Source organism: Staurois parvus, unplaced genomic scaffold, assembly GCF_062004578.1.
Source record: "Staurois parvus isolate SC_StPar_1 unplaced genomic scaffold, SC_StPar_1.0 ptg001528l, whole genome shotgun sequence".
Lineage (NCBI taxonomy): Eukaryota > Metazoa > Chordata > Amphibia > Anura > Ranidae > Staurois > Staurois parvus.
In genome coordinates this window covers 145,934-163,595 of record NW_028319324.1, presented here as the reverse complement: position 1 = coordinate 163,595, position 17,662 = coordinate 145,934, and the positions used below count along the sequence as shown (strand labels likewise).

The 17,662-nt window shown below is 47.5% G+C and overlaps 1 protein-coding gene across 6 annotated transcripts in view; it reads right to left on the bottom strand.

Moving 5' to 3' along the window:
• NRBP2 (nuclear receptor binding protein 2) overlaps positions 1-17,662 on the bottom strand; it is a 141,305-nt gene that overhangs the window by 123,253 nt on the left and 390 nt on the right. For 4 of the 6 annotated variants that reach the window (XR_016308501.1, XR_016308502.1, XR_016308500.1 and 1 more), the window contains exon 1: positions 16,279-17,657. Coding sequence is in view for 3 of the 6 variants with exons in the window: in XM_089662726.1 (XP_089518852.1) it covers positions 16,279-16,404 (126 nt within the window). In the remaining 3 variants the exon portion in view is untranslated. Of the gene's footprint in view, positions 1-16,278; positions 17,659-17,662 lie in introns of those variants that run through there. The other 2 variants (XM_089662727.1, XM_089662728.1) reach the window with 2 other exon arrangements.

The window sequence follows — 17,662 nt, the reverse complement described above, 5'->3', positions numbered from 1 at the left end:
ACCAACTTTGAGTTTACTATATATTTTTTATAGCTGAAAGTAAAAAATATTGTTTTTCTTCAAAATTTTTGGTCTTTTTTTGTTTATAGCGTGAAAAATAAAAAGCGCACAGATGATCAAATACCACCGAAAGAAAGCTCTATTTGTGTGAAAAAAAGGACGTAAATTTCGTTTGGGTGCAGCATTGCATGACCGCGCAATTATCAGTCGAATTAGTGCAGCGCCGAGTAGCAAAAAGAGGCGTGGTCATTAAGGGGGGTAAATCCTCAGGAGGGCGAGGGGTTAAGTTAACGACACCCCGGAATCGGCCCGCAAAATGCGGTGTGACGTGCAGAATCGGATCGCATAGGTGTGAATACCCGATTCTGGTGCTGAGAAATAAAGGATCCTGCGTGTTTTTGGTGCGATTAGAGCCATACAAAATGTACGACTCCGATCGCACCGCACACAAATCTGCGCAGGAATGCGGTGCGGTTCCTCTGCGATATGCCGCAACGCATCACTGAAAACGTGGAACCCGTCCCATAGGAGATCATGGGAAATGGACTGTACCACGTTTCTGCAAAACGCTGCGGAAAATGCTTAGGTGTGAACCCGGGGTGAGGGGTCGTATGAGGGTCGGTCTAATGACCAGATAGGTGACTAGGGAGACCCTCACCCTGTGATTTATTACAATGTTACAATGCTGCAGTCTGATTACTGGAGGAGACTGAGGAAATGCCCAGAGTTCTGTGAATGAATGAACTACAAGTCCCATCAGCCTTAGCGGCTGCCGACTTGTAGTTCTCAATGAACTACCACGGTGCATCAGTTTACATTTGATTTTTGGTCCATTGACATCCAGTTTGATCCGTTTTTGTCCGTTTACATCCATTTTTCGTAGATTTAAATCCATTTATATCTGTTTTTATTCATTTACATCCATTTTTTGTCCATTTACATCCGTTTTTATTAATTTTCATCAGTTTTTCATTCGTTTTTGTCCATTTACATCAATTTTTCGTACATTTACATCTGTTTTTATTCATTTACATCCATTTTTTGTCCATTTACATCCGTTTTTATTCACTACATCCGTTTTTATTCATTTACATAAATTTTTCATTCGTTGTCCATTTACATCAATTTTTCATACATTTACATCTGTTTTTATTAATTTACATCCATTTTTTGTCCATTTACATCTGTTTTTATTCATTACATCCGTTTTTCATTCGGTTTTGTCCATTTACATCCATTTTTTGTCCATTTACATCCGTTTTTATTCATTTTACATCCATTTTTCGTACATTTACATCCGTTTTTATTCATTTTACATCCATTTTTCGTACATTTACATCCGTTTTTATTCATTTTACATCCATTTTTCGTACATTTACATCCATTTTTATTCATTTACATCCTTTTTTCTGTCCATTTACATCCATTTTTCCTACATTTACATCCGTTTACATACGTTTTTATTCATTTACATCCGTTTTTGTCCATTTACATCCTTTTTTCATTCAGTTTTGTCCATTTACATAAATTGTTCGTACATTTACATCCTTTTTTTTGTCCATTTACATCCATTTTTCCTACATTGACATCCGTTTACATCTGTTTTTATTCACAGATTATAGAATACCATATCCGGGCACAGATTATACCATACCCCAGGTGCAGATTATAGAATACCATACCCCAGGCGCAGATTATAGAATACCATATCCGGGTATAGAACGCCATACCCGGGACAGATTATAGAACACCATACCAGGGCCAGATTATAGAACGCCATACCCGGGACAGATTATAGAACGCCATACCAGGGCCCAGATTATAGAACGCCATACCAGGGCCCAGATTATAGAACGCCATACCCGGGCCCAGATTATAGAACGCCATACCCGGGACAGATTATAGAACGCCATACCAGGGCCCAGATTATAGAATACCATACCCCGGGCCCAGATTATAGAATACCATACCCGGGTCATGCTCTGTGCTGGAGTCAGGGTTGCAGGTTATGCAGAGTGCATACATGGAGCGGCCTCCTGGCAGGGGTGGCGATCACCAGAGGTCACAGTTGTCAAGAGCACCTGTCTAGTTAGATGGTGATAAAGGTTTGTGACATCATTATGACATCAGAGGTTAGCGGGGAGTCTCTCTTTTCTGATTGTCCAACATTTATGGCGTACAATCTAAGGTCCCTAACTCACATTCATACATACACATACTAGGGACAATGTAGACAGGAGCCAATTCACCTACCAGCATGTCTTTGGAGTGTGGGAGGAAACCGGAGTACCCGGAGGAAACCCACGCAGGCACAGGGAGAACATGCAAACTCCAGGCAGGTGGCGCCGTGGTTGGGATTCGAACGAACGACCCGAGTCCTGCCAGGCGGAAGTGATAACCATTGAGCCACTGTGCTGCCCATAGTTGTGCTATTTAAAAAAATAGAGATTGTACAATCAGATTGTATAGTATATGACCAGTTTAGGTTGATATCTGCTGATTGTTGCTGCAGCACCCCCATTACTCTAAGTTTTTTTCCCCAGAAAGAGAACAATGGTCAAACTATAGAACGATTGAAGAGTGTCTATGGAGATAAGGGCAGGGCGGGGAGGGAGATATGGAATCTTCTGGGTGCGTCCAGTTGTGTGCGGGTGATATCAGCCAGGCTCAGACTTTTCTCTCCAAGACCTCATGTGCTCCTGTCTCTGATCCTTTATATGTCAACAAAACCGAAGAATGTATGCGAGACGTTCCTCCAAACATGACGTGTCCGGCTCGGGGCTGTGTGCGTGTTTTGGATAAATAAGCTGCAACACAGCAAATGAAAGTCCCACACCGACCGGCCTGACCGCCGCGCGGTCCTCTACAACCAGCGCAATGTGTACCTCTCTGCAGTCTGTCTATTGACAAAACAAAGGAAGATACAAAAATCTCGTCCCCCCGCATTTCTCCCAGATATATATGCAGGCGCCCAATACTTTTGGCAATATAGTGTGTGTATATATATATATATATATATATATATATACACACACACACACACACACACACACACACACACACACATACATACATACACACACACACACACACACACACACAGTATTAGCCACTGGCTTTCCCACGCACATGACCTTTAATGGCCTCCCAGTCTTAGTCCGTAGGGTTCAATATTGAGTTGGCCCCGCCCTTTCCACACACATGACCTTTAATGGCCTCCCAGTCTTAGTCCGTAGGGTTCAATATTGAGTTGGCCCCGCCCTTTCCACACACATGACCTTTAATGGCCTCCCAGTCTTAGTCCGTAGGGTTCAATATTGAGTTGGCCCCGCCCTTTCCACACACATGACCTTTAATGGCCTCCCAGTCTTAGTCTGTAGGGTTCAATATTGAGTTGGCCCCGCCCTTTCCACGCACATGACCTTCCATGGCCCCCCAGTCTTAGTCTGTAGGGTTCAATATTGAGTTGGCCCCGCCCTTTCCAGACACATGAACTTTAATGGCCCCCCAGTCTTAGTCCGTAGGGTTCAATATTGAGTTGGCCCCGCCCTTTGCAGCTATAACAGCTTCAACTCTTCTGGGAAGGCCGTCCACAAGGTTTAGGAGGGTGTCTATGGGAAGGTTGGACCATTCTTCCAGAAGTACATTTGTCAGGTCAGGCACTGATGTTGGGGGAGGAGGCCTGGCTCGCAGTCTCCACTCTAATTCATCCCAAAGGTGTTCTATGGGGTTGAGGTCAGGACTCTGTGCAGGACAGTCATGTTCCTCCACCCCAAACTGGCTCCTCCATGTCTTTATGAACCTTGCTTTGTGCACTGGTGTGCAGTCATGTTGGAACAGGAAGGGGCCATCCCCAAACTCTTCCCACAAAGCTGGGAGCATGAAATTGTCCAAAATGTCTCCTTAAGAGTTCCCTTCACTGGAACTAGGGGGCCAAGCCCAACCCCTGAAAAATACCCCCACACCATAATCCCCCCTCCACCAAACTTTACACTTGGCACAATGCAGTCAGGCAAGTACTGTTCTCCTGGCAACCACCAAACCCTGACATGTCCATCGGATTGCCAGACAGAGAAGTGTGATTGGTCACTCCAGAGAACACGTCTCCATGCTCTATAGTCCAGTGGCGGCGTGCTTTACACCACAACATCCGACGCTTTGCATTGCACTTGGTGATGTAAGGCTTGGATGCAGCTGCTCGGCCATGGAAACCCATTCCATGCAGCTCTCTACGCACTGTTGTTGGGCTCATCTGAAGGCCACACCAAGTTTGGAGGTCTTTAGCTATTGGCTCTGCAGACAGTTGGCGACTTCTGCGCACTGTGCGCTTCAGCATGCGCTGACCCCGCCCTGTCATGTGACGTGGCCTACCACTTGGTGGCTGAGTGGCTGTTGTTCCCAGTTGCTTCCACTTTGTTATAATCCCACTAACAGTGGAGCGTGGAATATTTAGTAGCCAGGAAATGTCACGGATGGACTTATTGCCCAGGTGGCCACCTATCACGGGACCACGCTTGGAGTCACTGAGCTCCTGAGAGCGACCCATTCTTTCACCAATGTTTGTAGAAGCCGTCTGCATGCCTAGGGGCTGGATTGTATACACCTGTGTCCATGGAGGAGATTGGAACACCTAAATCACATGACTGGGAGGGGATTGGAACACCTGAATCACATGATATGGAGGGGATTGGAACACCTGAATCACATGATTCGGAGGGAATTGGGACACCTGAATCACATGATTGAGAGGGGATTGGGACACCTGAATCACATGATTGGGAGGGGATTGGAACACCTGAATCACATGATTGGGAGGGGATTGGAACACCTGAATCACATGATTGGGAGGGGATTGGAACACCTGAATCACATGATTGGGAGGGGATTGGAACACCTGAATCACATGATTGGGAGGGGATTGGAACACCTGAATCACATGATTTGGAGGGCGGGGCCAATACTTTCAGCAATATAGTGTATTTATTTTCACAGTATTACCAAAGTACCGCTTTAACTGCCTCTTTTCTAGTTTCAGCAGTTGTGGATTTAAGGGCTCCTTCACACCATGAGATGCGTCTGTGCATGCATGCTCTTTGTGCACTGCACTTTAGGGCAACCATTCATTTCAACAGGCCACACTACATGTGCGAAACGTGAAAAAAAAAAAAAAAAAATATGCTGGTGCAAATAACGCCGCAAACGTGGACACATGTGCTGGATATGTGGTGGTGTTGTCTGCAAAACGCAGTGTGTTTGCGCAGGAAAATATTTTACTGTGCACGCACCCGGGGGTGAACAAGCCCTCAACAACTGCCCGGGTTCACACTGATGCGGTGCGGGAATGCGCAGCGTTTTCTGTGCGCATCAGAATCGCACCCCGTTCATGCGAACCGCTGTGGGTGTGTATGTTAAGTTAACAACACCCTAAAAAAGGTCCGCAAAACGCGGTGCCATGTGCAGAATCGGATCGCATAGGTGCGAATACCCATGAGATCCGATTCTAGTGCGGACCCGAAAAAAGGGTCCTGCACCTTTTCGGTGCGGGTGCGGTGCGGAGCGGTGGTGTATGGCTCCAATCGCACCTCACACAAATCGCATGTGATTTGCACAGGAATGCGGTGCTGTTCCTGTGCGAATCACATGTGACATACCGCACTGCATGTATGTGATCCCGGGCTGAAAGACAAATACTGTACATATCTGGTAAAAAACCAAGGCAAAGGTGTTTCCAAATAAATAAAATTTTTTCTTTTTTTATCTAAACGTTATGCATTTTTTTAATGCAATGTTGCAAAAACAAACTAATAATAATAATAATAAAAAAAAAAAAAAAAAAAAAAAAAAAAAGGGGTTTCTGAATGGTAGTAAGAAAATTAAATAGGATACCAAAAACAGCATTTAATAGGAGAAGGTGAGGAAGGAGTTAAAGTGACATTAAACTCTTTATTAAAAAAATATAATTCTATTAAAAAAAATATAATTCTATTCACCTATGTATACTTCACAAAAAAAAAAAAATAGACAATGTATCGCATGGCGGGCTAATCGCTGATATTTTGTACAAATATTGTTTGTTACGCAGGGGCCCCTTGGCGTCTCATGGCACGTCCCCTTCATTTCACATTTCCACTATCGCACAGATTACTGTTCATAGAAAAGTCAACTATAGAAGCCTTTATCTTGGTGTCCTACAAACGATTTCTAGACTTCCATTCGTGGGGTGTGTGGTGTCCGTCCTGTAAATGGCACTCGCCGCTGGACTTTGGACCCCGGGATCCTTCCAATCAGGGAAAGTGGGATGGAAAGTTTCAGCTGCTCACTGTGGGTCAAGAAAGTCTCTGACTAGAAGAAGATGATAAACGAGGAGCGTTAGAAGGAAGAATGGTGTCAGGGTGTCAGGTCCAGGGGCGGACTGACAACTCATGAGGCCCCCGGGCAATAGGGGATCATGGGGCCCCTGTATTCTCACCCACACCCAAAAAAGCCTATGAAAGGTACCAGGGGCATCTCATGGGGCCCCCTACTGACCCCGGGCCCTCGGGCAGGGGCGGACTGACAACTGGGGCCCCCGGGCAATAGGGGATTATGGGGCCCCTGTGTCCTTGCCCAAACTCAAAAAAGCCTATGAAAAAGGTACCAGGGGCATCTCATGGGGCCCCCTACTGACTCCGGGCCCTTGGGCAGTGCCCGAGTTTCCAAATGGTCAGTCCGCCCCTGGAAGGAAGCTTTGTCTACTGTAAGAGGGGTACAGCCTTGTAACGGGGTGTGGTGGCTATTAGCACATGGGCAATTTTTATTAGCCAGTTACAAGGGGGAGGGCAGGAGGGGCAGCTGCCCCAGATGCATGACCCTAACATAGAGGGATTGCTACATGGTGAGCACTGCAGCACATGCACACTCCAGATTGGTGGTGGGCAACTAGGAGACCACAGCGTCTAGTCTACTAACCCATGGCTTTCTGTGTGCTCACAATGAGCTCCAACGTGCCCACACTCCACCCCCCGCGCTCCAGCAAAAAGCGCACCTTGTATGTGCAACTGATCAGCTGCTAAAAAGTAAGTGAATGCCCCTGCATGAGCAGTGCACCTCCATTCCAACTATAGGCAGCTGGAACACATGGGGTGGACCAGAACATGCATGGTGGTATGCCCCCCCAACACCATGCATTAGCAGCAGGAAAGGGAGGTGCAGTTCTGCATCTTCTCCTTGGGGGCAGGGCAAGTCTGTCCCGACCCTGGCACAATTACACTTCTAAAGGTGCCTATATAGTTACATAGTTAGTCTGGCTGAAGAAAGTCAAAAGTCCATCCAGTTCAACCATAAAAAAAATTATCCTGAGGAAGGCAAAAAAAAAAAAAAATAAATAAACCCAGCAAAGCATGATCTAGTTTGCTCCATGTAGAAGGGGTGAACATAGCTTAGTTTTGCGTGCGTTCCCGACACGCACAAGGTGGAAACGTGGCCTAGTTTTGTGTGCGTTCCTGACATGCATAAGGAATGAACATAGCCTAGTTTTGCGTGCGTTCCCGAGACGCACAAGGTGTGAACGTAGCCTAGTTTTTCGTGCGTTCCCAACACGCACAATGTGTGAACATAGCCTACGTTTTGAAGACACACAAGGGGTGAACGTAGCCTAGTTTTGCATGCGTTCCCGAGATGCACAAGGTGTGAACGTAGCCTAGTTTTTCGCGCGTTCCTGAGACGCACAAGGTGTGAACGTAGCCTAGTTTTGCGTGCGTTCCCGACACACACAAGGTGTGAAAGTAGCCTAGTTTTGCGTGCGTTCCTGAGAGGCACAAGGTGTGAACATAGCCTAGTTTTGCGTGCGTTCACAACACGCACAAGGGGTAAACGTGGCCTAGTTTTGCGTGCGTTCCCGACACACACAAGGTGTGAAAGTAGCCTAGTTTTGCGTGCGTTCCTGAGAGGCACAAGGTGTGAACATAGCCTAGTTTTGCGTGTGTTCACAACACGCACAACGTGTAAACATAGCCTAGTTTTGCGTGCGTTCCTGAGGCGCACAAGGTTTGAATGTAGCCTGGTTTCGCGTGCGTTCCCGAGACACACAAGGTGTGAACGTAGCCTAGTTTTGCGTGCGTTCCCGAGACACACAAGGTGTGAACGTAGCTTGGTTTTGCATGCGGTCCCGAGACGCACAAGGTGTGAACGTAGCCTAGTTTCGCGTGCGTTCCAGACACGCACAAGGTGTGAACGTAGCCTAGTTTTGCGTGCGTTCCCGAGACACACAAGGTGTGAACGTAGCCTGGTTTTGTGTGCGTTCCCGAGAGGCACAAGGTGTGAACGTAGCCTGGTTTTGCATGCGTTCCCGACACACACAAGGTGTGAAAGTAGCCTAGTTTTGCGTGCGTTCCTGAGAGGCACAAGGTGTGAACGTAGCCTAGTTTTGCGTGCGTTCCCGACACGCACAAGGGGTGAACCTAGTGCAAAATCATGCGCTTTCCCAACATACTGCCCTTTATCAGAAGTGTGTCGGCACCATTACTTGTTATTAGCACCCCCATGCATCTGCTAATGCATTCGTTTTCACATGTACCGGGCCGCGCGGTGCCGCAGCACAATGCGTTTTGGTGCTGCATTATTTTGGAATAGTTTTGCGTGCGTTCCCGACACACACAAGGTGTGAACATAGCCTAGTTTTGCTTGTGTTCACAACACGCACAACGTGTAAACATAGCCTAGTTTTGCTTGCGTTCCCGACACGCACAAGGTGTAAACATAGCCTAGATTTGCATGCGTTCCCAACGCTCACAAGGTGTGAATGTAGCCTAGTTTCACGTGCGTTCCTGAGGCGCACAAGGTTTGAATGTAGCCTGGTTTCGCGTGCGTTCCCGAGACGCACAAGGTGTGAACGTAGCCTAGTTTTGCGTGCGTTCCCGAGACACACAAGGTGTGAACGTAGCCTAGTTTCACGTGCGTTCCTGAGGCGCACAAGGTTTGAATGTAGCCTGGTTTCGCGTGCGTTCCCGAGACGCACAAGGTGTGAACGTAGCCTAGTTTTGCGTGCGTTCCCGAGACACACAAGGTGTGAACGTAGCCTAGTTTTGCGTGCGTTCCCGAGACGCACAAGGTGTGAACATAGCCTAGTTTCGCGTGCGTTCCAGACAAGCACAAGGTGTGAACGTAGCCTCGTTTTGTGTGCGTTCCCGAGACACACAAGGTGTGAACGTAGCCTGGTTTTGTGTGCGTTCCTGAGAGGCACAAGGTGTGAACGTAGCCTGGTTTTGTGTGCGTTCCTGAGAGGCACAAGGTGTGAACGTAGCCTGGTTTTGCATGCGGTCCCGAGACGCACAAGGTGTGAACGTAGCCTAGTTTTGCATGCGTTCCCGAGACACACAAGGTGTGAACGTAGCTTGGTTTTGCATGCGGTCCCGAGACACACAAGGTGTGAACGTAGCCTGGTTTTGTGTGCGTTCCTGAGAGGCACAAGGTGTGAACGTAGCCTGGTTTTGCATGCGGTCCCGAGACGCACAAGGTGTGAACGTAGCCTAGTTTTGCATGCGTTCCCGAGACACACAAGGTGTGAACGTAGCTTGGTTTTGCATGCGGTCCCGAGACGCACAAGGTGTGAACATAGCCTAGTTTTGCGTGCGTTCCCAGGACGCACAAGGTGTGAACGTAGCCTAGTTTTGCATGCGTTCCTGACACACACAAGGGGTGAACCTAGTGCAAAATCGTGCGCTTTCCCAACATACTGCCCTTTATCAGAAGTGTGTCGGCACCATTACTTGTTATTAGCACCCCCATGCATCTGCTAATGCATTCGTTTTCACATGTACCGGGCCGCGCGGTGCCGCAGCACAATGCGTTTTGGTGCTGCATTATTTTGGAATAGTGTTGTGGCTTCTTGCGCATAGAGCAGCCCATTGGAATAAATGGACGGCCCTACACACGACCTGTGGGAACGTGCAGAAAAAGCACAGAAACGCACGCGAGCCATCGGACCTGTATGGTGTGACGCTGGTCTTAAGGTGACGGCTCTGGTATGCTCAGCTTCCAAATCCCAGGTGCTGCATGCAGATCAGGAGGTAGAAGCGCAGCCCAAGTACATCACACAAGGCGAGGCGAGCACCGTGGCACACTACATTGTATAGTGCTACATTGTACTTTTTATTAGTTGGGTTTTGGAATAATTTTGAATTTTGGCAAGCGGGGCGACATCCATACCCTATGTCAGTTAGTGAGGTGGGAGGAGACTGACAACAGTGAGCTGAGGAGTAGAGAAAGATTTCTGGGTCAGCATAGAGTTGGTATTGGAAGCCATGGGAGGCTATCAGATGACCAATGGAGGAGGTAGATAGAGAAGACAAGGAGGCCAGAAGACAAAGCCTTGGGGGACCTCTATAGGAAGAGGAGAGGAGGAGGTTGAGCTGTAGAGGTGACACTGAAGGTGTGGTGAGACGGGAAGAGGAGAACCATGAAAGAGGACGATGGAGAACCCAGGAACCATGGAGTTTGGCTTCAATTTTGTTAGTGTATCTAACTCTGCTAGTTCATCTAACCCCCCACCCCCAAGACTGACAATGCTGCTGTCCAAAGGTGTCTCTGTTGCTCCTTTATCCAGAGTGGGAGTGCTCTAATACAGGAGGAGTGTTACTTGCCAGGTCACAGGTGAAAAACTAAGGCAGCCACCACATCTAATGATTGGTAATCTGCAATATATTACATTTTTGGGATTAATAAATCTTTAATTCTGACAGGTGAAGGCGAGTTGTTGGTTTAGGAACCATATAATCTGCTGGCTGCGATTTTCTCGCCTCTTTCCCCCTGACCTTGGAGCTAACATAGGATCGCTGCAAAGTTACATAAATCTCGGATCTCCGGTTTCCAGCGCTGTGATGTTTTCCTAGGTGTATATTTATGTCTTATGTAAATGTTAGTAGTTGTTCCTCGCTGTTTGACTTCCTTTGGTTTAGTTTATGGCTTGTTTTATGGATCACTAAAACTTCCTCCAATGACAGGGATAAACCAACTCCATCCTGACGGCCTCCAGATATCTTTATGCCGGCTGCAGAAGGCGGCTGGATCCTGAGGTCACTGTATCTGTAGATAATTGTAGACTCAAAAGGATTCTGTGTTTAGGTGAGAATTTCACTTGTATAGGACAATAAAGTGTACGTAAAACCAAAAACTGGGTTTGCTTTGTGCAATGGTGTGCTGCGGCGCCATTTGTTAACACATATCTAAACCCAAAAAGAAAAAAAAAAAAAGAATATATTGCAACTTACTTGTTCTTTGCTGTGGTGTCTGCAATAGTTTTCCTTATTTGACCTTTCTTCAGTCTTATTTTCACCTTTTCTATATTGACAATGCTCACTTTTTGTACGAGGTTTATGGAAAAGACAAGGGAAGGGAAGGCAAGGGATGGAAAGGCAAGGAATGGGAAGGCAAGGGATGGGAAGGCAAGGGATAGGAAGACAAATCAAGGGCAGGGAAGAGAAGGCACAACATGGGAAGGAAAGAGAAGGCAAAACAAGGAAATGGAAGAGAAGGCAAGAGATGGGATGGGAAGGAAAGAGAAGGCAAAAACGAGGAAAGGGAAAAGAAGATAAAACGAGGGAAGGGAAGAGAATACAAAACGAGGGAAGGGAAGAGAATACAAAATGAGGGAAGGGAAGAGAAGGCAAAACAAGGAAAGGGAAGAGAAGACGAGATGGGATGAGAAGGGAAGGGAAGACATGGGAAGGAAAAACACAAGATGGGCAGAGAAGACAATGGAAGGGAATACAGGGAAAGGGAATGGATGAGAGGCAGATGGGAAGATGAGGGAAGGGAAAGGATGGGAAGAGAAGGTACAAGAAAGGAAGGGAAGACACAGGATGGGAAGACATGGGATAGGAAGAAAAAACAATGGAAGGGAAGAGAAGACAAGGAAAGGAAAGGGAATAAAAGAAAAGACAAGTGAAGGGACGACACGGGATGGGAAGGGAAAGGAAGAGAATGGATGGGAAGAGAAGGGAAGGAATGGGAAGACAAGACACGTAATGGGAAGGGAAGGGATAGGAAGGGGAGACAAAAGGAAGGGAAGACACCAGATGGGAAGAAAAAGGAAGAGAGGGGAAGGGAAAGGATGAAAGGGGGAAGGGAAGACAAGGAAAGGGAAGATGAGGGAAGAGAAGGGATGAGAAAACAAGAGAAGAGAAAAAAAAGGAAAAAGAAAAAGGAAGCAAAGACAGAGAATGGGAAGTGAAGACACAGGATGGGAAAGGAAGAAGAGGGAAAGGAAGACAAGGGACGGGAAGGGAAGATAAGGGAAGGGAAGAAAAAAAGATGGGAAAACGTAGGATGGAAAGACAAGGAAGGGATGAGAGAGGGCAGGTAATTAAAGGGAAGGGAAGAAAAAACAAGGGAAAGGAATAGAAGACAAGAAAAAGAAAGAAAAGACATGGGAAGGGAAGACACAGGATGGGAAGAGAAGGGAAGGAAAGGGAAGACATGGGAAGGGAGGGAAGGGAAGACACGGGATGGGAAGAGAAGACAAGGGAAGACAGGGAAGGGATGAGAGGGGGAAGGGAAGACAAGGGAAGGGAAGGTGAGGGAAGAGAAGAGATGGGATAGGAATGGGAGAGAAGGGATGTGATGGTAAGGGAGGAGATGGGAAAAAAAAGGAAGGGAAGACATGGAATGCAAAAGGAAGAGAAGACAAGGGAAGGGAATAAAAAAAAAAAAAAAGGGAAAGGAAGAGAAGACAAGGAAAGGGAAGAAAAGAAAGGACAAGGGAAGATACGGGATGGGAAGAGAAGCAAAGGGAAGGGAAAGGAAGAGAAGGGATGGGATGGGAAGACACAGGATGGGAAAGGAAGAGAAAAAAAAAAACAAGGGAAGGGAAGAGAAAAGACAAAACAAGAAGATAAAGAAAGAAAAAAAGACAAGGGATAGGAAGGGAAGGAAAGGGAAGTAAAGGGAAGACACAGGATGGGAAGAGAAGGGATGATAGGGGGAAGGTAAGAAAAGGGATGGGAAGGGAAGACGAGGGACGGGAAGACGAGGGAAAGGAAGACGATGGAAAGGAAGACGAGGGAAAGGAAGAGATGAGAAAGGAAGAAACAGAAAGAGAAGACACGGGATGGGATGGGAAGACATGGAAATGGAAAGGAAGAGAAGAGAAGAGAAGAGAAGGGAAGGGAAGGGCATGGAAGTGCTGCGCAAACTGTTGGTGCTATATAAATCCTGTATAATAATAATAATGGAAGAGAAGGGATGGGAAGGGAAGAGAAAAGGGAAGAGAAGGGATGAGAGGGGGAAGGGAAGACTAGGGAAGAGAAGACACAGGATGGGAGGAGAAGGGAAAAGAAGGGAAGGGATGACAAGGGAAGACAATGGAAGGGAAAAGAGGGGAAGAGAAGGGAAAAGAAGACCAGGGAAGGGATGAGAAGGGAAGGGTAGGAAAGATACAGGATGGGAAGGGAAGACAAGATAAGGGATGACAAAACAAGAGAAGGGAAGGGAACTCAAGACAAGGGAGGAGAAGAGAAGACAAGGGAAGTGAACACAAGACAAGTAAAGAGAGGAGAAGACAAGGGAAGAGAAGAAAAAACAAGGGAAGAGAAGGGAAAACAAAACAAGGGAAGGGAAGAGCAGACAAAACAAGAAGACAAGGAAAGAAAAGACAAGGGATGGGAAGTGAAGGGAAGACATGGGAAGGGAATACACAGGATGGGAAGAGAAGGGATGAGAGGGGGAAGGTAAGATGAGGGAAGGGAAGACACGGGATGGGAAGGGAAGATGAGGGATGGGAAGACACAGAAAGAGAATAGAAGACACGGGCTGGGACGGGAAGACATGGGAATGGAAAGGAAGAGAAGAGAAGGGATGGGAAGGGAATGGAAGTGCTGTGCAAACTGTTGGTGCTATATAAATCCTGTATAATAATAATAAATAATAATAATGGAAGAGAAGGGATGGGAAGGGAAGAGAAGGGATGGGAAGGTAAGAGAAGACACAGGATGGGAGGAGAAGGGAAAAGGGAAGGGATGACGAGGGAAGACAATGGAAGAGAAAAGAGAGGAAGAGAAGGGAAGGGAAGACCAGCGAAGGGAAGACGAGGGAAGGGATGAGAAAGGAAGGGTAGGAAAGATACAGGATAGGAAGGGAAGATGAGGGAAGGGAATAGAAGGGAAGACAAGATAAGGGATGACAAGACAAGAGAAGGGAACTCAAGACAAGGGAGGAGAAGAGAAGACAAGGGAAGGGAACACAAGACAAGTAAAGAGAGGAGAATTCAAGGGAAGAGAAGAAAAAACAAGGGAAGAGAAGGGAAAACAAAACAAGGGAAGGGAAGAGCAGACAAAACAAGAAGACAAGGAAAGAAAAGACAAGGGATGGGAAGGGAAGAGAAGGGAAGGAAAGGGAAGACATGGGAAGGGAATACACAGGATGAGAGGAGAAGGGATGAGAGGGGGAAGGTAAGATGAGGGAAGGGAAGACATGGGATGGGAAGGGAAGACGAGGGAAGGGATGAGAAGGGAAGGGTAGGAAAGATACAGGATAGGAAGGGACGATGAAGGAAGGGAATAGAAGGGAAAACAAGATAAGGGAAGACAAAACAAGAGAAGGGAAGACCAGCGAAGGGAAGACGAAGTAAGGGATGAGAAAGGAAGGGTAGGAAAGATACAGGATAGGAAGGGAAGATGAGGGAAGGGAATAGAAGGGAAGACAAGATAAGGGATGACAAGACAAGAGAAGGGTAGGGAACTCAAGACAAGGGAGGAGACGACAAGGGAAGGAAACACAAGACAAGGGAGGAGACGAGAAGACAAGGGAAGAAAACACAAGACAAGTAAAGAGAGGAGAAGACAAGGGAAGGGAAAGGTATTACTGGTGAGATTGCAATATCAGAATGAAGGAAAAAAGACAAAAAAAAAAAAAAAAAAAAAATCTAAAAAAGGAAAAGAAACCTGATGCAGCCACCACATCGAAGGACTGATGCACGGAAATATATTGGTACATTCTGATTAGCCAAGTGTGAATGTTTATGGCTTTGGGAGAGCAAAAAACTACAAGGCAGCCAATGAGCTCTTCCCCCAAAGAGGCCCAGGAAGATGAAGTCTATGGATGTTGGGGAGTGAGTACACATGTACAATTGTTGTCTGATCCAATAGTAACCACCAGAACTGGGAGAAGATTATCTGCCTACCCCCTTAGCCCTGCATGCAGACTGTACTGGGTCAAGGTTCTCTACCACCCAAAGCGAAAAGGCCAAACTGCTCCCATGAGCTGTGGACTACTTCAGCAGCATAGGTTGCTGGCCCTGCCATTTTTGCACCCTCTTTCTGAAGTGGCCAAGCTGCCTGCCTCTTCTGCCTACCCCTTGGCCCAGCCTGTAGACGCCTCCACGCCTTGGCCCAGCCTGTAGATGTACTTTAAAGCACAGCTGTCAAACTGGCGGCCCTCCAGCTGTTGCCAAACTACAAGTCCCATGATGCATTGCAAGATTGACAGTTACAGGCATGACTCCCAAAGGCAGAGGCATGATGGGACTTGTAGTTTGGCAACAGCTGGAGAGCCGCCAGTGTGACACCGCTGCTTTAAAGGAACGAGGTGGCCTTTCCCAAGCATCTTGTGCCACCTGCATGGCACCCATGTACATCTCCTGATCACAAATGTCATCTGAAGTCTACGGTTATTTCAGTGCATTCTTACCAGACAAAAGAAACCCTTCAAGAGCCTGCACAGGGATAATGAAACAACGGGGGCCCAAAATTCAGCTTAAAGGATCAGTAAGGATTAAAAGTGTGTATAAAACTTCAACTTTCTATACCGCCTGGACAATTCACATGTATATTTCATGGAGAAATGTGCACCATTTGTTATGGGTCATGTCTCTGGAACAGGGGCGGACTGACCATTTGGAAACTCGGGCACTGCCCGAGGGCCCGGGGTCAGTAGGGGGCCCCATGAGATGCCCCTGGTACCTTTTTCATAGGCCTTTTTTAGTTTGGGCAAGGACACAGGGGCCCCATGATCCCCTATTGCCCGGGGTCCCCATGAGTTGTCAGTCCGCCCCTGCTCTGGACTTTATTGTGGTGTGGTTTCCAAACATGACCCGTGAGGGCGCCCCCTACAGGGATGAATTGTATTGTTGCACCTAAAAATAAATGTACAAAATGTGGAAATGGCAAAAAAAGAAAAAAAAAAAAAAATCACTTTAATGTGTTTACTGTGAGGACATGAATACATTTCTAACCTCATAGGTGTGTGCCGGCATTGCGGCACACGTCTGACAACGCAGTTGATATTAAAAAATAAAACCTCTCCTACCTGCTCCTTCCTTTTGTGCCAGCGTCCGCAGGGACTCTCCTCCAGCACCTCGCTCTCATCTTCGCTCTCTTCCTCCTTCTCCTTCTCCGGCTTCGTCTGCGAAGGTGAAAGATGCGCCAGAGCCATGAGTATCACAGTCTGCCTTACGCCAGATTCACCGCAAGAAGGATCCACTAGATTCACTGGATACGGTCACTCCGTAAGATTCCTTTGATGTCAGCCAATCCTAAACAAGCAACAAAAAAAAAAAAAAAAAATCCACCAAATCCCAAACGATATGTACAAAAAACGGTCAGATACAGCAGATCCCGGGGAACAGTTGGCGCAGAATCCCAACGCTCCGGTGAAGCCCCAATGCACAAGATCCACAAGATCAGGGGGCCCGTTCTGCAGCAGCACAGGCTCCAGGGGGTTCGATCCACCAGATCCCAGGTGATTTCATGCAATCAGAATATTCCAAGGTGGCAGATGCCAGTGTGGTGGGTGCAGAGGATCCAGTGATTGGCATGCATGCTCAGGTCCGGTCCAGTTGTAGGGTCTGTATATTGCACAGCACCCCGTTTACGGTGCAGAAGCTGCGTATTGCTCAGCACCCCGTTCTAGGTTCTGTGTGTTGCACAGCACCCCGTCTTTGAGATGCAGAGCCTGTGTATTGCACAGCACCCCGTTCTAGGGTCTGTGTATTGCACAGCACCCCGTCTTTGAGATGCAGAGCCTGTGTATTGCACAGCACCCCGTTCTAGGCTCTGTGTATTGCACAGCACCCCGTTCTAGGCTCTGTGTATTGCACAGCACCCCGTCTTTGAGATGCAGAGACTGTGTATATCACAGCACCCCGTCGTAGGGTCTGTGTATTGCACAGCACCCCGTCTTGGAGATGCAGAGCCTGTGTATATCACAGCACCCCGTCGTAGGGTCTGTGTATTGCACAACACCCCGTCTTGGAGATGCAGAGCCTGTGTATCGCACAGCACCCCGTCGTAGGGTCTGTGTATTGCACAACACCCCGTCTTGGAGATGCAGAGCCTGTGTATCGCACAGCACCCCGTCGTAGGGTCTGTGTATTGCACAACACCCCGTCTTGGAGATGCAGAGCCTGTGTATCGCACAGCACCCCGTCGTAGGGTCTGTGTATTGCACAACACCCCGTCTTGGAGATGCAGAGCCTGTGTATCGCACAGCACCACGTCGTAGGGTCTGTATCCTCCACAGCACCCTGTATACGTTCTAGGGCCTGTATACTGGACAGCACCCCCGTTGCAGGCTCTGTATATTGCACAGCACCCTGTATACAGAGAGCAGCAGCTGTCAGAGCGAGCGTTGGCTTAGCAGTGGGTAGAAGGCTCAGTGCTGACATATCAACAGCTTCTATTTAACAACAGGC